This window comes from Gouania willdenowi, chromosome 5, assembly GCF_900634775.1.
Source record: "Gouania willdenowi chromosome 5, fGouWil2.1, whole genome shotgun sequence".
NCBI lineage: Eukaryota > Metazoa > Chordata > Actinopteri > Blenniiformes > Gobiesocidae > Gouania > Gouania willdenowi.
The window spans coordinates 19,846,275-19,870,617 of record NC_041048.1 but is presented as its reverse complement, the minus strand read 5'-3'; the positions used below and the strand labels follow the sequence as shown (position 1 = coordinate 19,870,617).

The 24,343-nt window shown below is 35.8% G+C and overlaps 1 protein-coding gene across 1 annotated transcript in view; it reads right to left on the bottom strand.

Moving 5' to 3' along the window:
• The window catches only part of LOC114462811 (guanine nucleotide-binding protein G(i) subunit alpha-2-like), a 60,668-nt gene that overhangs the window by 10,182 nt on the left and 26,143 nt on the right, over nt 1-24,343 (bottom strand). Inside the window, exons 2-4 of the mRNA XM_028445835.1 lie at nt 3,127-3,169; nt 1,410-1,551; nt 359-519 (exon numbers count right to left, since the gene is read on the bottom strand). Coding sequence (XP_028301636.1) covers nt 359-519; nt 1,410-1,551; nt 3,127-3,169 — 346 coding nt within the window. The remainder of the gene's footprint in view (nt 1-358; nt 520-1,409; nt 1,552-3,126; nt 3,170-24,343) is intronic.

The following is a 24,343-nucleotide window of genomic DNA, read 5'->3' as shown; positions in this document are numbered from 1 at the left end:
ATTTACAGTTATAACCCCACCAACACAGTAGAAGAGCTATCCGTGGTAGAAGTAGCTCGCGAGCCGAAAAATGTTGGGCGCCACTAGTGTAGTCTGTATGGAATGTATGACACAGCAGGCCTCAGGAAGCAACAAGTGAACACACATTGTAAGCAGGTCATGCTTGTGGAAGCTGTGGTATCGTAATGCCAAATTGCAGTAAGTGTGTTACTTCACACAACGACAATTTCAATCTCCAAGTGGTTTGTGAGTGTGACCTTTCCAGACCCCTGCCTCGATCTTTCTGGTTGTTGGGTGTTAATGTAAATCTCTGGTGGTGACATAGTGAATATGTATTACTCCAAGCAAAGATGCTTACTAGGCAGCGGAGTCATTGAGTTGGTACTCTCGAGCGCGTGTGAAGCATCTCTGGACGCCACCGTCGGCCCACAGACGCCGGATGATGTTGGACAGCTCCTCTGGCAGCATGCCCTGTTCCTCTGCAGCTGCAGACAGGGCAAACAGTTGGCGGGCATCATCCTGCATGGATGGGACATGCATGACTGAGTTATTAAATAATGTTGTTGATAAGAGCTGAAGAAGTAAATAAAGCAAAAAAGCCCAATAAACTATATTTTGGTTACTTTATAGTGTATGAAGCTGATACAGGCAGATTTCTGGTGAATCACATCATTAGAATTGCTTATTCAATTTCTTACAATGCCTAATAGCGGTTGCCCAGGATCTAAATTTACCAAGTGTATTTCTCGACTGCTGGAAAGAAATAAAAGCTATAATTGCATCTGACACTAATTGCATATTTAGGTTTAATGGTGGAGTGACTAATAAATAACTAACTTAATCAGTCATAGCTGTGCTTTCAAAATCAACTGTCTTTGAATCCAAAGTGACAAAAACACCAGATGCAGTTGGTTGGTGAATTAATGCATTTCCTCATTTGACTTGGAAAAGCCAGATATGACCTTTGGAGCAATGATGATAGCTCAAATTTCCAGTTTTTCCATTTCTTATAATTATAGGATCCTCTTTCAATCTTGCATTGATATGCAGTCAGTAATATTGGTTTTGTTTTGTCTTAAATCATCGAGCTTTCCTTTAAGGTCAATTAAGAGCAAACGCATGCGCTGCTAAAGAACAGCCAAAGAGAAAGTGAATGTATGAGATAAATGAACAAAGGTATGAAGTGCATCATCTGACAGCATATTGTTTTTATCACATTGATTCAAACAGGGAAGACAAAAAAGTGGCCAAAAAGCTCAAAATAGACACATCTATATTGTATATCTGTATGTTAAAATGTATTTAATTAACGGAGTATAGTGATTATTAAAAATAGTAATCTCTGCCTTGCAGTAGTTACAGTATATTTTGGGTCTTTTTCAAACAACACATTTGTGCAAATACAGTACCGCTCTAACTGCTTCCTCATAGTTGATCTTCAGGTTGGCCATGGCTTTAATGATGGCCATGATGGACTGAATGGTGTTGCTGTAGACAACGGCCCTGTATTGTTTGCACTCATCTTCTGAGTATCCATCCTCATGAATGATCCTGAAGCAAAAAAACACAGCAAGTTTTAGAGTCCACACTTGTTCTTTCCATCCATCTATGTTCACATTTCTCTCTCTCTCTATATATATATATATATATATATATATATATATATATATATATATATATATAGAGAGAGAGAGATGTAACAATTACTTTTTAAAAACAGTTTAGCCTTGTATTTGTCACTATAAAAATTCCTAAAAACTTATATACAAATAGCGCAATAATTAATCTAGTCCAATGTGTAGGGGAAATGCTGGTTGATATATTAAATAACTTAATTCTTCTCAGCCACAATACTTTAAACATTTGCTTTAATGGATACAGAAATAAAGAGGGTTCAATGTAGTGCTTGAATAGTCAGGAGACTGAGGCAGAAGCTGTTGGACTGAAAACTAAATGCAGCCAAACAGAGACCCCAGTCTCAGTGCCAGGATGGTCAGAGGCTGATTGGTGGCCTGAATAGAAACCAATTAACATGCCAGTGAGCCCGCTGTGAAGCAGTGAGAGACACAGCCAGAATGAGAGAAAGGCACGCTGTTTTGCGTTCCACAAACACTCTACGATACTTTAGGGAACATAGACCATGTTCTTTATGCTGAATTTTAAAAACTTGTTAACATTTTGTACCTATTTAAACTGTGTTGTATGTGGACACAGCATGTGTCAGCAGCCTACACTACATCAGAATCCAAAAAACAGAGCAAGAAGGACAAACCCCAGAATGATGCACAGAGGATTTAAATCCTAGAAAAACAACCATCACAACAATTATCTTAGCTGATGCAAAGGCACAGTTTAGCAGCAATGATTGGTAACCAGCTTTGCATTGTAAACAGAGGACTGTCCGATTGTTGCACTGCTAAGAGGTTTGTATGGCCACCACCACACTGATCAGAGCTTTATTAATAATGAGGATATTAAACTAGACAATTTGCATGCTTAACCAGTGTATTTAAACCTCTTGTGGGGCTTCAATTGTCCTTTGAAGGCACACAAATTATTTATATATAAATTGTGTGATAATGTATCCACTTTATGAGTGGCTCCTGTCATTTAAATATTTCACGACAGCTGGGTCAAAAATAACTGGTGTCAGCAGAGTGACGTTAAATGGGTCTTTGGAGCAAGAAAAATTAACAGTCAGTGTCTTCATTTCCTCTGACGGACAATGCTTTTTAGTATAAATACCGTCATTACTGTTGTCTCATGACATTGTCAATGGTGTGAAGCTTTTCAGCCTCCTCTCATAGCTCATGTATTTACCAAAATTAAAATAATTAATGTTTACTCTTAATGCTGCCCCACGTGATCTAAATTATATTTAGTTTCTTGTATGAATACATCATCTACAAACACTTATTGTTAAAGTTTGTTGATACTGACAGATGGAGGGCTTTAACCTATTAAAAGCAGTGTATACCTATTACCTAATGTGTGCCGCCTTTAATAAATGACAACTCTAATGTTTCTATTATGTTTATAATGTGTTTATAAGCCATGGCCTATAAACACAATATCAAGATAACTATCAACATAGGAGGAAAAGCACAACAATGAGCAGTTACTCACTTCATCTGCTTCACAATAGTGCTCTTCCCTGACTCACCAGCACCTGTGAAGAGAAGAAAAACAAGCAGGGGTTATAAATACCCTCATGTAAGCTGTGAAATGTAAACAGACAGCCAGCATGGCTGTCTCACATCTGGATCCTTTTCTCATTCATCCTTCCCTTCAGCTCAGCAACACATCCCAGCCCTCATTTTAAACCATGAACTGTCTAAAGTCCTTCCTCACTGTATTTAAAACTCATACGGGAAAGCCAGGGATCACTTAATCTTGAAAGCGCATCATCTGGGGAAACAAAAGCAACATGCCCACCCAACACAGTTACATTCTCTCACGAGTAGTCATGTTTGTGGTGGTTAAGATTTTAAAGGAAACGTCTCGCACTGACAGGTTATGGACATTTCTTATCCACTGCTATGTTTCTAAAAGCCTGAAGCGACTGTGGAGCTCATCTGTCACAAGGAATCACACGCACCAAAAAACGCACATGCTCTTCCACCCGCCTGGGGTGAAGTCTTAGTGAGATAAGCCTTAAAGAAACGTATACTACTTGACAGCATGCAGTGTATACACATCCATACCGAAGCCTATTGGTCAATAGGCTAAGATAATCTCCATAGATAACTCTCATCCCTGACTCATTTGTGATATACAGCATTTTACCCCAAAATAAAATTAGTTTAAAGTTTCTGACATTAAAGGCATAATAAATAACCAAAGATTCAACTAAAGATGATGATAGAGAATAATATCCAAAGTGACACGGGATAAAAACATAAGCTATACAAACACTTTGTGGTAGTTTTTTTTTATAAAACAAAACTCTCTCCTCAAAAGTAAGTAAGTAAGTAACATGTATTTCTATTGCACCTTTCTCAGACAAAAAGCCACAAAGTGCTTCACAACACAGTTTAAAAGCAAAAAACAGTACTACACACAGTATAAAAGGCCATGACAACATAGAATCATAGCAGCCCTTAATGCAAAAATAACATTTAAATGATATGGTAATAAAAGTAACCTCAGCATTTGGACATGCCTCAGTGAGTCTTGGGTTAACTCACACATAAAATTAAGACTTATTAGGAATTCTTATGACAAAGTTATGATTGGAGACTCTCTTGGGAACTCAAGATTGTGTTGACTCAGGATGTAAATGGAATATTTTTTCTACAAACTAAAACATTTTTCAGAAGCACCACACACACACACAGACACACACACAGACACAGACACAGACACAGACACAGACACAGACACAGACACAGACACAGACACAGACACACACACACACACACACACACACACACACACACACACACACACACAGTCACCTGGGAGTAGTAAATATGCCCTTTGGAGTTTGTCCAGTCAACCTGAGCCTGTTAACAATTAGAAGTGAGGAGTCGGGTTTAGCACGCTGGTAATTTCCCTGACAGACACCTTCAGATCTGTATACTGTAAAATAAAAATGTGTCTTGTGCTTTTGAAGGATTATTACTGAAACAACAATCACACGTTGTTGACTGATCATATCACTGTAAAACAGGACACTGAATTGTGTATGAAATGTTTCACCAAGTTTTACTTGAACCACAAGAACTCACTGCTATTTCATAGCCACACACCCATGTGATTTAAAATCTCCCTATATTGAGCAACAGTAACTAACTCTTAGTGACTGATTGCACTACATTTATAAGACACATAAGTGAAAATGAAAAGAATGAGGGATGTTCCGATACAAATTTTTCACTTCCCATCCACCTTGGGCATTGTCCGATACCGATATGGATCCGATATGATAACAGCACGAATCACACATAATTTTATTACTTATTTTGTAGTGTGGAATGTTAGAAAAGGCTTGATTATGTGATGTTACTTAAACAGAGAACAATAGTCAGCAACAGTAGGTATGAGAAAAACTGACCCATTTATTTTTAACCAATTAGTTACATATAGTTAAAATTTCAACATAATAACTACAGTATTCTAGAATTGAATAAAATAAAATAAAAAATAATAATAATTATATCGGGAATGATATCGGACATTTTAGATGCAGTCCGATATAATCCGATATTCGTTTTCTGGCTGATATTTGACCGATATCCAATATCAATAGTGCATACTTTTAAAAATGTGGATTCAAAATTAAACTAAAGCTCAAAAAAAAATGTGACTTGATGAAGTTTTTAAGGACTTTGAAGAAAAATCCTACATGCTAACTTGATGCAGGACAGTTTCAAAAACCAGTGAAGGCTTAATATGGTTTTCTTTTCGTTTTAGTAATTTTTACCAACACAAATTAAAAGAAAAAACTATGTAATTTTAAGAAAGACAGTATGAGTGAGCACTTTACTACTACACTTTAAGGGAAAATGACTATCCTGCTGGTGTGATTAATCATGTAACCAATAAAAGAGTACAATATAGGCAATGTAAAAACTAATTAGTTAAACATGCAGGAGTGTAAAACAGTAGCCCTCAGACACCGGTGAGTGGACTGATTGGTACAGGGGGCTACAAAGAAAGAATAAAGTACTTATTAGTGTTCCAAGCATTTTGTTTTTAAAAACTGTTGCCTTTGCTTTGGTACGCATCACTCTTTCCCTCAACTGCATTTAATTAGACTTGGTTAGTAAATAAGGCATGCAGACGCCGCCGCCGGCCAAACGTGACCTGACCCATGTTAGATTTTGGTTTTAATTGACCTTTGAATGACCTTGTAACAGAGGTATTCCATTGATTTTCACCAGGAATACCACTACAACTATTATTCTGTATTTAAATTGTCTTTATACACAAATACTTGATTGGTTACCATTATAAATGTACATTAAGTTGTTGGATGCTGCATCAATGACAGCCCAGGTCAGACCTGGCCTGCAGGCCTTGAAGTTGACATATGTGCCATCAACACATGTTGTGACTTTGAATGAGCAAATGTGCAGCTACTCTGATGCATTGGCTTCACAGTGAAAATACAACCCCCAACAACTTCAATCAGCACCAAGGAAGAAAAACAATCTATAAAGTATATCAAAGAACATATGGCCCACATTAAACTTGTATTGTCTAGCAAAAACTCACGTGAGGATAGACAGTTTGTGTAAAAAAAAACAAAAACAAAAAAACACTCTGAATTAAACACCAAGAATAGGAAAAAAACTGAACAACAATCCATGCAACAGAAACGCTCATTGTCTCATGTGACGTACTATTAAGAAGTGGTCGATCCGTGAATGAATGATTTGCAATAAGTAATGTCTTCCTCTATACACTAATGCACATCCATTTTTACTGAAACCATCTAAACTGTATTGTTTAGATGGTTGACATTCGCTTGTTCTGAGAAAAAGACAGCACTCTATCTACTTCCACATTTTACCAGACACATAGCCCCATTAGAGTAACTAAGGAGGACTGCTGGCATGCTTGTACCAATTTAGGTTTTGATGCTTTGTAACATACAAATATTGTAAAGAATGAAATATAAATCCAAATAAGGCATCTCACAGCAAAACATGTAAAACATTTACCTTCAACATCACCCCTGTTTTGCTGTGTGTGGATATTAGTGCATGTGTTGGGAACAAGTGTAACCTTACTCAAGCAGAACTGGGTGCGCGACACAAAGGCAGCAGTGTTGGCCGCTGCTCACAGAAAGAACACAGAGTTGCTGTTGATGTTTCGGCTTGGACCATTTCAAGCAACGCCATAGCTCACACTCTCACTTCCCCGCCTCCTTTTTACTTAGCATGAAAATCATCTTGGCCTGTCCTTGCCAATCTCAGTGCAAAGTAAAAATTATTTCTTCCTAGAGATTGAACGAAGGGTGAATAAAAACAAACAAGTAATTTCTGCCAAAGATAAGGAATCATGAAACAAATTAATAATTTACACAGTCTCACAAAAGCAACGAGAACATTTACATTTCCTGAAGAAAATGTAAGTGACAATAAAGGTGCCAGCGCACGTTGCACTGCATTATCTCAGCATTAGCATTAACTAGCGGTAAAGGTAGGGTAGGTCATTTTCTTCAGATACACTTTTTAAGTTTTTGATTGAAATTTTCTTTATGTCCTGACAGAAATTAAGATCTTATATGCTCTAATAAAAGGAACTAAAAAAATCTGTCATCTGTATCAGCTGTAAACCTGCAAAAACTTCGACCAATGAAAAAAGACTGTTTTATTAACCAATCACGTCTCCCTGCTCGACCCCTCGCGTGCACAAGCCCACACTCAAAGCACATCACCAGTAACAGAGTTAAAACAGAGTTTTTGGTCACGTTTAGTTAACATATATAATGATAAAGTTTAGTGTTTACTTACCGCTGAATGAGGCATGAGATGACAAACTTTCTACGCAATAGAAGCAATGAGCTGAGGTCCGCTACTATTGCGCCGGTGCTCGTGCATGTGAGTAATGGGCGTGGCTTGAGAGGGAGTACAGAGGCGAGGGGGTAAAGGCGTAGCCCTTAGAGGATGCTACATTCAAAATCATGCTAGCTTTCGAAAATTACCTACCATGCCTTCACCATAACCTAACGTTAACATTAGCTTAGCATTAACATTGACCTAGTGTTAGCATTAGCATTAACCTAACATTAACAAAACCTTATCATTAGCATTATCCTAACATTAACACTAACCTAGCATTAGCATTGAACTAGCAATAGCTATAACCCAACATTAACAAAAATCTAGAATTAGTATTAGCCTAACATTAGCATTAAGCTATTATTAGCCTAACAATAACATTATCACTAACCAAGCATTAGCATAAGCAATGTGGACACAGGGTTTATTTGGTCAAGGGACTTTTGGGGCAGAGCGGTCTGGGATTAAAGGGTTTCAGTGTGCAAGTCCAATGAATCTGTCGCTGTTCTGTGCCCTCAGGGTTTTGTATGCTGCTGATAGCGCTAAGCATAACAATGACAAAAGTCTCTGAAAGACACCTTGGCAAATGGTATCAGTACGATAGTATTTGGCCTGTTTGACCAGAACTGACCAGGACAGATTCTGTAAACACATATGAAACCTAGCAATAGCATTAAACTAGCATTAACATTAGCTCTGCAATAACATGAACCTAGTATTAGCTTTAATCTAAAAATAACTAGCAATAAGGTTGAACAAGGTTAAAAAAAAAAAACTTGAAAGTATTAGCTGAACATGTTAAAGGTTGAATGGTTTGTAATTTATTTGCAAAGATTTTAAGGTAAAAACTGGAGCAGTTTCACTCGAGTTTAACAAGCTGTCCACTTTAGAAAAAAAAAAAAAAGGATTGGAGGTGAAAAGTCAATGTAGTTTCATAAAAAATGTAATAACTCAAAAAGTTTAAAAGTTCCAAATTATAAAAGTACAAGCACAAATCTCAAGAACTATCTTAATGTTTTTATGATGCCTCAAGCATCCTCACTAATAAAGACCAGGGTTGATCTAAAAGCCAGAGAAAAAGAGTGATGCTGAACGCTCAGGATAAGAATGTTTATATCTATAAAATGTATTTAGAAATTGATTTCTATGGTCACTTTCTTGTCTGCCCCATCCACACTCCGGTAAAGCACTCATACTCCCTTAGCTGAAGCTTAGGGTTAAATGTCTTGCAGTGGAGCGGGTCCCTGGTTCGATTCTCACCCGGGCCAACACTGTGGGATGTTCAGCAAGTCCCTTAACCCCAATCCAGATGCTCCCCAGCTATGGGATTAATAGTGTCTGGTGCTTCCCAGTGTGTCTCCTCTTCAGGAAGACAGACCCGCATCTACTTGAAGGCGCTAGTTCTCCCCACCGACCTAGGGTATTTCTGAGAGGAGTGGCGACCCCAGAAATTACTAGCTTTGTAAAGCGACAACAACATGGAAATCATGTGGTCAACCAAAAAATAAAATAAAATACTCATATTAACAAATCAGACATACATAAACACAAAGTTGATTTATAAAAAAACAAAAACACTGGTTACAGCACATCAGCAATTTAGCAAATGTGTGTTACAATAAAGTAGGTCTATACGATTATTGAAATTTACAATGTATCAAGATTGTTAATTTATAAGATATAGAAAATTGCATGAAATAAAAAATTCAACATAAAAATGAAAATTAGATTGCATAATTATTGATAAAAACAAGTGATAAATAAAATAGAATAAAATAGTGTTCTGCTATTGCTTAATTTATAGCAAGCTGTTGTATTTATTATTGAATAATTTGTGGTCGGACATGTCCCTAACAGATACTGATACTAAACATAACTACAAGCATTGCACATTATCGCAGCCAAAAATAGTCAAGTTGTGTCTTACTTTTAAGTTAAATGTCAAATTGTATGATATATTTTAGATTCTTGCATGTTCAGTTTTTTGTGCAATGTTGAGAGCTCAAAAGGATTTTCACGTCACGCAAATCTGTTTGATGTTTTGTGGTCTTTATGCTTCTTGATCTTATTTCATAACGTGTGATTTCTCTTATACGATTGATCAAAAACTAAAATGGATAGAATAATTGATTACTAAAAGAATTGTTAACTACATCCGTATAGCTGAATAAGACACTTGAGTTTTTATTCCAATAAACACACACATCAGAGGCTAATTGTGGAGGAGAAGTTAAAGATAGGAAGCCTTTATGAAAAATAAACTGCACATGCACGCAGTAAGACGGCCACAAACACTTCAATATCTTCGTCACTGCCTCCAGTGTTTTGTTCCTGCTTATTCAAGTAAAAACCCTCCACCCACTGTCCTTTGCCACGTTCAGCTCAACCACATGCCACCCAGTCGCCCGCTCTTATCAGCGACATGTCAAAAAATGTGCCAATGCAGACATGAGACCAGAGGTCCTCTGAGAGACTCATGTGCTACTTCCTATTCTGAGAACCAATCAATGAGGAAATAGAAACATCTTGCACGAACATGCGTATACTCAAAGCCCAGGACACAGGGATTCAGTTTGGTCCAACAGATGGCTACAAAGCCAAAGGCAAAATGCAAGTCTGGACAGCCTGTTGATAACTGCTGCCAGAAAAGAGGGGTAAAAGGCAAAGAACTAATACTGTATCGTGCGTATATTGAAAAATGTTATTGTGTGTGTTTATTCAAAAGAAGGAACATTTGAGTATTTGAAGTTATGATAATATTTTTTCAGCCATTGACGAAAGCAAAAATGAGATATTGTGCAACTAAAAAGAACAAAAACACGAATGCAACTTGTCCTGCTCTGATTTCAGGCTTTGATTTTAAATCCGATCCAACCTATCCACAACTACGTCCCTCCCCATCTGTCTCTCCACCACCTCCTCCCACTCTCTCAGATCATCCTCCTCCATTCACCACAGATTAAAGATTGCCTACTTCCTGCAATTGCTTCATCCAATTTTCATATTGCTTTTCTATTTTTGTGATATCATAGCTTTTCTCTCTTATTTTAATGCAATGTGTTTTATTGTTTTCCCCTTGTACAGTGTCCTTGACTGTTTTCAAAGGCATTCACAAATAAGTAACAACTAAATCTGATCACCTAGCTCAAAGCACCAAACAACAAACATTTAACATATAGACAGTCCTACAGTTCCAACAAGCAGAACAGGCCGTAGAAACATTAAACAATTGAAACTACACAAAAGGGAACTAAATAAACCTTATTCAAATAACACAATAGTCAAAGTATCTTTTAGGATCTCACATTTTCAGGGCTCACATTTATCATCAACTGGAAACAGAAAGATTAAAAAAGACTCAGAATTGGGTGATAGCTACCTATTACTGAATAGAAAATAGCACGACAGTAATGAATAACATGAAGAGCAAAATAATGATCTACCCCACAGATGAATATTCCCTGGCCTGAAAAGATTACATCATTCCCAAACACTGATGACATACTAAAATTATCTTGTTGAGCTGCACCCTCTGTGCTAATGTCAGGTGAAGTACGCAGCATGTGCCTTGTCAATGAAATTTAGCCACAACTCTGTTGAAGTATAGTATAAATGCTTTGTGTTTTGATCTAACAGTAAATCCAGGCAATGCTAGTTTTCTCTTTAGCAGTCATCATCTCGTTCACTGTAAGCATCTCCATTCAGGTACGTGCATGTGTGCATTAATTCACAGCAGAACATTGTTGGTGCATTTCCCAAAAACTGGTCATTTAAAAATGCTTCTGTTGTGGCTGTGTTTTTCATTTGTTGTTTCATATATAACGAATATAGCTGATATATGTTGCACTTTTGTTTAAAATGCAGTCAGCTCTTTGTTTTATTACTTCACTGAAAAATAATAGAAAAAATGACTAGTATTTTGAAAGTCAACTAGAATGCTGTCAAGGTGTACACAGGTACCCTTTTACACACCAAAATCCTGAAAACTATATTTTTTCAAAGACATGAAAGAGTATGTAGTGTAGAAGTTGTCTTCTGTGCACTTCTTTTTATGTTTATATTGCTAGATTTTAAACCACTTCACAGATTGCATGATGTCTTGTTTTTTGAAAACTTGTCTATTTACAAATTCTAGGTAATAACAAAGATGGCTCAAATATGACATCATTGGTAAAGTTTGGATTTGGATATAGGCAACAATAGTGAAGGTTCAAAATGTACAGTACTTTTTATAAAAGGTTTGAAATAATCCTCTAAATAATGAAGTTGTTTCTGAGGGAGACTAATACTATTCAGTAATCAATATATGATTTTTTGTAATTATTATTATTATTACAATATATTTGTAGTAGGAATCCCAGTAAACTTAGGTTAGGGGCATTCCATTATTACAGATTGGGAAAACAACAAACATCTCCATGTTTTGTCTTCCTTAAAGTAAAAAAAAAAACCTAAACTGTAGAAGGCCACTAACCACTGAGCCATGTGGAGACTTGTCTGTGAAGTGTTGATTCAAACGGTCGGCCTTGAAACCTTAGCAAGCGACAATGTTTCGACAGCCCAGTGGGTCACTGAAACAATAAATTCAGTGTCCCTCCTTTGCTCAGAGATCTGCTAATGAAGTACACAGAAGGAAGCAGCAGCTGTTCATACAGCAGCCTGATAGCTCCCTTCAAGCATTATTGACACCTTTATTTCTCTGCAAATGTCATCCTAACTTTCTAAATATGGATGATTGATAAAATTGTTGACAGGGGACCTTAGTCACGTTGACTTTAAAAAGAATGCTTACAATTCATAAGACAAATTGAATAGATGGAAGCCAATAGTTAAATAATGAAAAGTAATTAATACTAAAGTTAGAGAATTAAATGAAGGTGCACATCTCCACAAAATATTGGAAAAATCAGAGAGGATATATTGAGGAGGTTAAGAGCTGATGAGGGCAGAAAAAGTGAAACATCAATTACCAAACAAGGCCCTTTCTGGCCCCGATTTCAGTTCACAAATGACGTTTAAGACACAAAGTCAGATTGAATTGCTAACTAGTTAGGGGAAAAAAAATCACGAATAAATCTATGATGATTTCGTCCATACAGATAAGAGAAGTCTCTCCCACACCACTTTTTTGTCCAGATCCAATTGGCTCTGCTGCCTCATTCTATGAGCTCCAAGCTCTAGTTATCAAACAGTTTGAAAGTGCATGAGTGACTATCAGGCCTGAAACAGTGCTATCAGTGCATACCAGATGGAATTCATTCATAATTGATGTTGATTTTCAGTTTGTGCAGATGAAAAAAGATTGGGTGTTCAAAGTAAACATTGAAAGTCAACAACCTTAAAACATACACACTATACAATAAAACCCTAAATCTTAAAAGTATTGCATTTAGTATTTTAACACACTGACATGCAACTTACTAGGGATGTAATGATTCACTCAACTCCCGATTCGATTCGATTCACAATACTAGGTTCACAATACAATTCTCTCACAATTTATTTTACAAAATGGGACTGTAGACAAATGATGACTGAAAAATATTCCTTTATTTTTTTTGGGGGAAAAAAACTATAAAAAACTATACTGTTTTCCTTTTATTTTTCATTGTCAAAGAAATCCTTTGATAAACTATTCAAAACAATGCAATTTAACTAAAAATAAATCTTGAATGAAATAAATAAAGGAATAATACAAATGAAAAAGAAGCCTATCAATTTAAATTCTGGTTCTATAGTAAACAATGCAAAACTGCATAATAGTTCCTTTTCTTTTTAAAAGTGCAACTGAAAATGTATTTTGTGCCTTAACAATTGGACTTAAAAAAAACAGTCATTTCACTGTATTTAGGTCAGATATTTGTTTGGACCAGCAGAGGGTGCTGGTAAGCTCAGTGGTCGGTTGGCATGCAGATATCTTGCAGTGAAGAAGAGATGCTATGCTAGCAGACAGAGCTAATAGAAAAACATGACTTTTACAGATATTCACATAATATTACAGATATTTTTTTGGTGCTAAAGGGGTAAGGAATCATTTATGAACATGTTTAAAAGTAGAAGGCGGCCAGATAGAAAGTATTAGCAGATTCCGCCCGCCGCCAACACTTCTGGTGGTTAAAAGAAGTACTGCGATTCAATTTTCACAGTATCGATGTGAATCGTGATACCTATGAATCGATTTTTAACTGCCTTACGATTAATCGTTACATCCCTACAACTTACTGTACATTTTAACATTTTACCAGGGGGAAGTATTAAAATAATAAACAGGCTGTTACAGAACATAATTTAAAAAGGATTCCTGATTCAAAAGATGCATTTTATTTTACTAGATTTTAAAATCAAATGATTATAAATAATTAGGAGACTTAAAAGGTCTGTGTACCAAACTTTGGCTAAGTGGAATCAATCACAGCGAATATTATTGAGAGAAGAGGATGCGTCTGTCCTTGCCTCAGTGCCCTGACCTCGCTCCACTTTGTAACCTTTATCACATGACTTAATCACAGATTTCATCTTCCAGGCATTGAGCAAGGTCAAGGACATGATTGTGTTACATGACCTCTGACACAATGCTGCTGCCATGCTGGGAGACAATGGCCTGGGCCAGTAACAAAGGGAGGGAAAGACAATCCCTAAACATACAAAACCCTCATGAGTATCATCAATATTCATGAATCTGTGGCTTTAAGCCAAAGTCAGAATATTTCTTTACATGAACACTTCAAGGAGCAGATCAGAGACTCACAGGACACCATTCATGAGGTGCTGCAAGCTGTGGTCATCCTCCACCTACTGTATGTCGTCATAACATTGTGAGGTAGGAACGTAAAGAGATAAATAATTTTACATAACATTTTCTTGATTGCAACTGAAGGGATACACAGCATTCCTCAGGAGTATTTACAGCAGCAGGAGAACAAGGAAATGTACGATTGATGCATTATACATGCATCCATTACCCGCCACAAGCCCCACTCGTCGTCTTTGGACTCAGATGCTGAGAAAAGCATCCTTATGTAGAAGAACACAGACTAAAGAATAAATAAATAGGTTCAATAAATTATGAATTGTTGCTTTAATCATAGGAAACAAGCTTAGGGAAAGAAACAAGCTTGGTACTGAAAGGGAAAAGTTAAACAATATCAACAGCTTCTTAAAGATTGCTTTGATTTAATTTTAATGTTTAGAATTAAAAAAAAATCTCTAAAATTAGAATGTCAGCAAAAATGTAATAATTTATCTCACAGTGAAAGAAGTCTTAAAAATCATTTTTAAATATAATTTTGTCTTTTTTGACAACAGAATATCCGAACAGAACAAAGCTGGAGTTCTCCAAATTGACTAGCACAATGTTTTAGATCCAGGTAAAAAAAAACTTTGTGTGGATACACTAAATTAAATTAAAAAATTAAATAAATAAATAATGTGTGTCTCATTTTCCACAACTTAAAGGAAAGGGGAACTGTGGTGACCTTAAAATATATACACAATGTGTATAATACTAGAAGCCCAGTCAGGTAACATTCATCACAAGTCTTTGTGAGGCTCCCTCATTGCCACGTTGCCTCCTTCACGTCTCTGGGAATGACGCATATAATGCATAATGCCTACTCACTCTGATTTTCATCCATTTCACTGGAAAAATTCTGTTTGAATTTTTTTCATCTAAAACTGTTAAGTACTTCTTTTTTTAAGTCTCTAATTTCAGCTTGAGGCTGCTTTGTAATTCTATGTTTTATATTGTTATTTTTTAACTCTGCCTGTAAGGTGTCCTTGGGTTTTCTTGAAAGGTGCCCATCAATAAAATGTATTATTATTATTATTATTATTATTATTATTATTATTATTATTATTATTATTAATACCTCCGCCAAGAGCGAAGCGCAAAGTGGTAAGGTTATGTTTTACCCTCTGTTTATCTGTCAATCTCTCTGTCATTCTATCAGTTAGCAAAATAACTTGAAAACCTATGAACGGATTTGGCTGAAATTTTCAGGGAAAATTAATAAATGGGACAAGGAACAGGTGCTTAAATTTTGGTGATGTTGTGGCTTCCAAAAGAAAATATATATATCCCATTCATTTCCCCTTTCACACTGTGGAACTTGTGATGATGTCACGGATTCTCTCAACAGCTCAATGTTGACAGGTAGTCGTGGTAATTCTGAGTTTACCATGTTACCATGACTGGGGCATGTTAGCTGAGCTTGAGCTGTTTGGCGGAGGTCTGCGCTCTCTGAGTGCTTTTCTAGTTATTATTATTATTAATGCAAGAAAAAGAGTCCTTTTATGGTTGTTTTTAATTAATGCGTAAATCTGTATATGTATGCAGTATAGTACAAACCCTAGCCTTTTAGCCAAGGGGCAGTCATAGATCTCAACTAAACCACCTCCTAAAAATACAAGTTGATATAGGTATCAAAAGAGCACGGGGCAGATATGATGCATTGCAGTAGTCCTGTACATCCATGTAGCACATTAAACTGTTTACAAGATTTATGCACCTCTGTGTGGAAACAAGATTCCACAAAGTCACCAGCCTACAGTCTGGTCAGGGATAATTACTCCAAACAGAAAGGCCATCGATCAAAGAGCAGACGAGGCAACCAAGGCTGCCTGTGATGGCTGACCCTTTCACAGCCCTAAGAATCAGAAATGGCCTTGAAGGCTGGAGACATGAAGGACTGGACCCGACTAATACACCTGAGTAAAAGAAAACTACATCAGCATTTCAACCAAGTTCAAATGAGAAACTTTTACTTTAAGTTCATATTACCTGCAAGCAAAAAAAAAATACTTTGAAGATTCACTTGAAAAGAAAATAATAACACAAGCATTGATATTGAAACCCATACTTAATAGAAACCAATTACATCTGCAAATGCGTGTGTAGCTTGACTTCAGAACTCATTTGCAAAGATCAACTTTACTAAGATTAACTCAAAGGATTTCAAAAAGGGAAAAAAATATGCTCTGTTGGTAAGCGCCTGTTCAAATGTAAAACCATGATATAGAACTCAAAATGTCATTTTAGAAATGTGTTTTTGGTCAAACAAGTAAAAAAAAAAACAAAAACAAAAACCTTTACATGCAGTTGTATGGAATTTAAAAAACTGAAAAGCAGTGGGTTTTGGATGTAAATGAGGATATAAGAATGAAATGAGGATGCAATAAAGCATAGCAGAGACACCGGAAGTTTACCCCTTTTCATCTCTGATGCAACCTTAATTTAAAGGTTAAAAAAACCAAACAGGAAATGAGTAAAGGAGGGGGGGAAAAAACGGTTTACACATTTTTTACAGAGCACACAAGCTGAAATTTGCTTTGCTGATACCCATCACGACTACATGATGGTGTTAAACATCCAAATAAGTCAACAAATAGGAAGGTCATCTTTGCAGGAGACATTACTCTTGATCTTGTTTCTTAGTGATTTGTGCTGTACAATGTTAAACGGAGCATAAAAACTGAACAAGCATGCAAGGACACGATGCGACACTTGCCTCAATAAAACTCCTGGTTCAACACACAAGAACAATAATTTCATTCAAGAATTATTACACATTTCTGACAACAGATCCCTCAAGAACCTTTAGCCAAACCCATCAGTGCATAACCCAAGTCACATGACCATCAACACACCAACAATCAAACCTGCTGGCATCAACATCTAAACTGGTTTTAAATAATTTTGTTCTCCTGCTGATTAAATAACGGTATGTTTGCTCTTTCAATCACACAAACATTGTTGCAGATACACAGCAGATTCCCCCCACAGTGGGAGTTTTATCTCAGTTTGAAATGTCAAACAAAAATTTGTTTTTCTTCTCATTATGTCAGTCCAAATGTATCCAAATATGAAAATGTTGAAAAGTTACAGAAACTGTTGTTCCAAGCAACTCCAAAAGCACTTATCAGTGAAACACCACTTTCCAATTCCCAGATCATTACATTAAACATTTTGTGTGATATTATTCATGATTAAAATTAGGAGTTTTGAATAAAGTCTAGAGATCATTCCTTCTTTTTATACAGACCTGTTGATTGCACTCAAGGCTAATTTCCCTCCGGCTTTGTTCACTTTTGTAAACTACTTAGTATTTGTAGAATAAGAAAACGTTTGCGATGAAAGCAAAGATGTAATAAATGACTAATTATGCACTTGCGATAAAAACAATGAAGTGCTAAAATACTTAAAAACAACAGTGTGGGGCGGGCGGTGCATCTAATGAGAGGTCCCCGAAAACATTTCCCCATAAATGGCGATGGCGTTTCATCCTGATTCTGTTTATTTCCGCGCTCAACAGTGGATTCCATTTTTATTGGTCGATTCTGTGATTCCGTCCGCGATTCTGTTAACATGGATTTTATAGGGTGCTAATATTTGGTGCACTGCCCACACCATGATAATGGCGCCAAGTCAGCTGATTCCACAATCCCAAACAACGAGTCATTTAAATATTCCACTGTCAAGTTGCTAAAATGTACTTAAAGATGGGATGCAAAATGAATTGCCATTTGAGCAGCAAGGCATCACTTTCAAAGCTCCACAATATGAGATCCTGTGAGTTTGCGGGTTATGGAAAAAAAATAAATAAAAGTGAGGACAAAGCAACAATGCTAGGTTCACCCCTTGAGAAAAATACCAGTAGGTTATGTCACGCCTTTTATTACATACAAATGCTGCAACAAGAAATATAAAAAAACATAAAAGTAAGACTTTACTAATAACTTTACTAGTAAGAAAACTAAGTCTGTATGTACATGAGGTGTGTTTATAGGACACCCCCCAATATTGTAACTATAAGCCCCTTTACTTCTGTGTGTAATGTACATTCAGTAATAACCATGCACTTATTGACCTTATGTACATACGGTACTATTTACTACTTACGTTTACGATATTTCTTCTGTCACTCTTGCCCTTTTATGACCTCATGAAATGTATCCTAGCCTTAAATGATCTGCTTAGGCCTCACCTGTCCTTCTGCTATCTCGTGTTACACTAAAGTTGAGCCTCACTGCACAACAACAATAATTGATTAGACACTAGTTTCTTTGGCTTTGGAAATCCTGTAAAGCAAATTTTGGAAGTGGTTTAATTTTTTTATATATATATATAATAAACTTACAATACCTAACAGAAGCTTTATATTTGCTAGTATCTTGTGTTGAGAAGAAGTAATTATTTTAGACAATCAAAAAGGTTTATTTCTTTGCAACAAAATAAGGATTCTCAAACAGTTTAAAAACTTTTACATAGCCATGAAAAGTTTGCATTTGATATGCAAAGGTAGTAAAATAGCCATTTCACATTAGTTATTGAACTCTGACCTAGGAGGGTAAACTTTTAAAAATTATTATTATAATTTTTTCCCCATTATTTTTATTAATTCAAAAAGACAGTTCTTTTTTGGTGCTTTATCGTATTAGCACAGCATATGAATGTTCCCAAATGGTGAAGGGGTTTGTGTGGCTGAATGAGGACTCAACAGGAATACTACTGCTCTCACAGAGAGCTCTTTGTGTGAGCACACTGCCCCTGAACCAGTACGTCTACTAGAACCCTGTGGAATCTTTGTTTAGTTAGTCATCCTTTTGTTTATTTCACTTCCCTTTCAGGTTCCTCACTCAGACTACAAACCATAGAAGAAAAGGGGCTCAGCAAAATGACAAATTAATGCTTTGTAGTGAGGAATGTTTGGTATGATACTTGGTAAATGAGTAAAATAAGACTAAAACAGCAGTTTCTCAAACTTTTTTCTTCTTTTAGTAGACAGAAAGAAAAGGTATTTCTCAACATTGTATTCTGAAGAACATAATGATATGGGAATTTGGTTAGAGTTAGGGACACAGTTCTTAAACAGTTTACATACGATAATACAAATCAAAGATCATAAAATCAGACCTTAAATAATAGTACGAACGACAAACTACAAAACCTCTATAGTGATTGTATGTTTCAATGTATGTATATTGATAGCATTTTAACTGTCTGTATCTTTTTGCTACTAAACTTTGATTTCATAGTGTTTTAATGCATAAAACCCTGCCCTTTATTTTACAAACTTCTTTCTTTATATTAAGCCACATTTCTCACACTGTAGTGAAGCAGAAAACATTTTCCTTCGAGGTCATGACATCAATGGTAGGAAAAACATTTTTCCAGTGCTTTGTTTTCATAATGGAAGATATGCAGAAAAGTGCACATCGTTTTGCAATATGCAAAAACATGAAGCTTTAGACTTGGGTTAAGAAAAAGAAGGAAAAAAAAGCTAAACACAATGTGTTGGTTGGTATCCGCCGATTGTTGACAGATGAGATGAAACCGCCCAAACTTGCATGCTTATAGTTAACTTCTCTAGAGCCAGTGACATCCTTCCAGCTGGTGGCTATGGTGCCAAAACAGAGATGTTTGCTTTCAAAACACACTCCTGTGATAATCATCATAGCAACCAAATGACCGAAACCTAAACTTATCGGATCATTCTGCACACGGACAATCTAAATCCACTGAAGCTGACACAAACAAGTTCAACAAATAGGCAGATTATCAGGCAGAAAGAAATACAGAAAATGTCATCAATAAAGACCATTCTGCAACACAAACTAGTAATGCAAAGATCTGGGTTCATCTTTGAGATGGTCTGCAGCAGCTCGGGATAAGGAAACAATTTCTTAGATCATTAGGTTGTGGCTTTTTGACCCTGATTGAGTCAGGGCAGATGCAGTCAGCATGAACACCTTTTTGATAATGTACATCTCATTTTACTCACACATAGCCTCTCACATAGATACTGTAAATACAGAGAATTTGATGATTAGTGCAGCATTTAATTAACTTTTTAAATATGAACTTTGATTTTAAGACTATTTCTTTTTTGCAGGAAGTTTAATCTCACAATGTAAGTGAATGCAAAGGGTGGAACCCTTATCAAGTGCAAATTAACAGTTTCACTAATAAAAATCTGCATAATTCTGCTTTGCATTTGCTGTAACAGCACAGCAGGAATCTTGATTTACAATTTTTATAGATTATCAAGATGATCATTTTTAGTGGATCTTCTTTTCTGACCCTAAGCCCTAACCATTTAATAAGCAAAGTTACAGGTTTTATGTTTGTTTTATTTCAAGTGCATCACATTTACAGATTCAGATAGACCTTTCTCAGTGACACCACTGACTATGACCGACAGTCATACTGGATGTCACCCCTCCTCACCCCCAAAAAGGGAAAGATGAAGTCTGCATTATCTACCATTGAGTAACATGGTAGTTGTTTTTTACCAACTACAATTGCACTTTAAAGAAAGATCTTTGCATAAAAATGTCACAGCATTATTTATTTTGTTAATGTGCAGACTAACATAATTATAGGATAGTTTAAGACGTTCAAAAACAATCTGTAAAAACTGTCTAAAAAAAAGGATTTGGTGATCATAATATTCATACATCACCTAAAAACAAACCCTAAAACAGGGAACGAGGCACTCAAACTATAATGTCAGGATGAGCAGATTAGGAACAAACAGCTGAGTCATCCTAGTGTTGACTATTTAATTGTATTTTCATGTAGAAGGTCACAGTTTGATGCACAGATGAATGTCAGGTTTTTACACTCCCATGTCCTTTTTAATACTAATATGGTCAGAGCAGTTGAGTGCACGTTAACATTCAGATGAAGCGTATGAAAAAAAAAACATTTTATAGCACAAGCTTAAAACAGAATGAGCCAGAGCCAGACAGTGATTGATGTGATAAAAATAACGTGTAAATTAGTTAGCATATGATCAAGCAAATCCATGCTTAATTAACTTGTTGCATATTAGAGTAATCAATTTGTCTTCATATCAAGCTTGTGGGCTTAATTTGATTCAAAATTGAATATACTGTTTAGCCCTAATGGATATGCCAATTAAAGAGCAGCGTGAGGACAGGCAGGATGTGACAAACAATGGAAGAAATGCTTCCACAATAACATCATGAGCGATGGCTCTCAACTGGTATGGAAAATTACCTTCTTAAGCTTATTTTAGGAAACGGTGCAGTTTGAACCAGTTATAATACAGAATATAACATCACAGAAAGGAAAAAGTTAAAAAAACAAATGGGTTGCAGTTTTAAAAAGTTAACAAATTGTCACAACATACTGTATTATAGCAAGTGTAAAGAGATAGAAGGCTGCAGACTAAAGAAACTCCCTTCAAAATTAAATGGCACTTAAAACTGACAAAAGTTAAGGAATCACATAATGTTTAATACAGTGATCATTTTGACAGCAGATTCTGATTTTGTCTTAATTATAGTCATAGTCTTTTGACTAAAATACAACTTAGTTTTCATCAAAACTTAGTTATCAGGACAATTTCAGTTATAGCCTAGTTTTAGTCAACTAAATGTCAGCTAAATCTAAAAACCTAAGAGTTAATGGATTATTATTAAAGCTTTAATTACCATTTATTAACCTAATATGGGTATTAAGCTTGCCCTGCCTTGCATTTAACAAAGGTAGTTTTGAGTGGATATTTTTCAATAAAGAGACTTAGTTGTGATTGGATTTTGTCCCATGTGAACATTATAGTTTAGTTGTTCATTAGTCTACAAAAAAAACTGTATATTCTGATTAAGTTTTCGTTTGTATTGTTTTTTAAATAAGTCAGAGTCTCTTGTGTCTCTTACAAAAATATAGTTAATGAAAGCTATGATGAAAACTTTTTGTCAACAAATATATAAATTTCAACAAATAACAGTTGTTTGTTTGCTAAAGACTAATTATCTAAAGGACATTTATGTGATTTGTTGCACAATGCTTTATTGAAGTGTCATTTTAACAGATTCCAACAGAAAAAGTTCAGGTAAAGATGGCAACAAATCACATACAATGCTGAACTTGCTAAAAGTAAGGGAACATGTACGGTATTTGTTTTTGCTCTGACTTACACACACTTATTTACACATGACAGCCACGATTTATCTATTAATATTCTATTTGTAAAAAAAAAGGTTTAAAGTGCAATTATTATAGCCTTTGGCTTTTAGCAATAAAAATACTTTATATGTTTTAAGCACTTGCTAATGTGCCTCTGTGTGCCAGACAAACAAAAATCTTCACATTGTTTTAAAGGGGTTTTATATCTTAATACATTTTGACTAATGACTTTCAGTTTTTTCTTTTGCCACAGCAAAATACTTACTAAGTTTAACACCACATTCTCCTTTATTAAACAATTGTCGTTACATTTTAATATAAGTTTTTAAATGTGTAATTTGTTTTTCACTATATATAAGCTATTCAATTTTAGGTGACCAAGAAAACAGAAGGAAATCAAAGAATTAACTCCCTGAAATGGAAATAGCTAGGTAAGATGGAATGTTCCTTTACCTACATGTTAGATGTGAGAGAATATAACACATTTTCACCATGTTTTCCTCTGTTAAATGGATTTTGAAATGTGCAGCAAGTGTTTTGGAAAAAAAAAAGAGACATGTTAAATATGGGGCTTAATGTTGTGCTTTGAAATTTCACGAGACCACCTAATCATGATCAATCTCACAAGATCTTGCAATACTTGAGCATACTACTGTTTTGTTCTGTAATTCTGAAACATTGACATTTATTTGTCAACAAAATGTAACTTCATCCCTATTAAGCATTTTTAGCACATTTAGGATGTCAACAATTACATCAAATTAGGAAAAGTTGATAAAATAGAATTGGGTATACTGTTTCCTAAAATGTCAACCAACATAACTGCTTTACAGCTTGTTGACTTGCCAGCAAGAGAAAATATTCAGTTCCTGAGCATAAAAATTTGAAGTATCAAATTGGATAAAAGGGTGAAGCACCAATAGACTGTTTATTTTGGACTTTGGCAGGAGCAGCAGTGGAGAGCAATAAGTTAAGTGCATCTGCGGCCTCAACTTGCTCACTTCCTGTCACACAGGAAACATGGTGAACAGCTCTGCCCTGCCCTTCCTGTTCGTAATCACATGCATATAGTTCGCAAAGGTTTAGTCTACTACCTCTTCTCATTTAGGTTGTTCTACGACAGCCATCTCATACAACAACTATCCCACAATCAACAGAACACTACAACATTTTAAGAGCTTTATTTATGAACCAGGTTTTTGACATCTATATGTGAAGACATAAAGCTAAACTCTTTCAAAAGCACTGAAGTCCTTACAGCTCATGATAACCACAGCTCTGCCTTCTACTCATATTCTGCATAGTCAAACAACCTTGCCTTTGCTCCTAAACCACAACATGAAACCGAGCCAATCAAAACCCACAGACGCAGCACAGAGGTTTGAAAACATCAGGATTACGCATGTGCCTGTCCTGAGCTGAAATTGAGAATAGCGAACAAAACCGCTAGCAAAACAATTTTCCTGTGAACACAAATGTTCTTTAGCTCCCTGTAAAAAGAGAGATAATAGCCTGCAGATTGATCCATTGTCTCAATTCATCATTTACACACAATTTTTAATCAAACTACAGCTGAAAGGGCAAGGCATTTTTCACCTAACAGCCAGAACCAACCTGGATAATGTAAAAAAACTGGGATTTAGCCAAGGTGTGAGGCAAAAAAAAAACCTAATTAAAATGTTCAAAAAGTATATGTGTATATGTTAACTATGTAATGAAAAAGTATTTTACACAACCAAGATGAGAAACCTGCAATATTGGCAGGGCTGGAGTGCAAGCATCATCTTTTAAAAGCTTAGAGAGTGATCAGAGTGAAGATCCACAGAAAATCTGAGAATCAGAAAGTACAGTCATGACAAACACCTAAACAAGTTAAAAAGGCTTATGGGGAGAATATTAA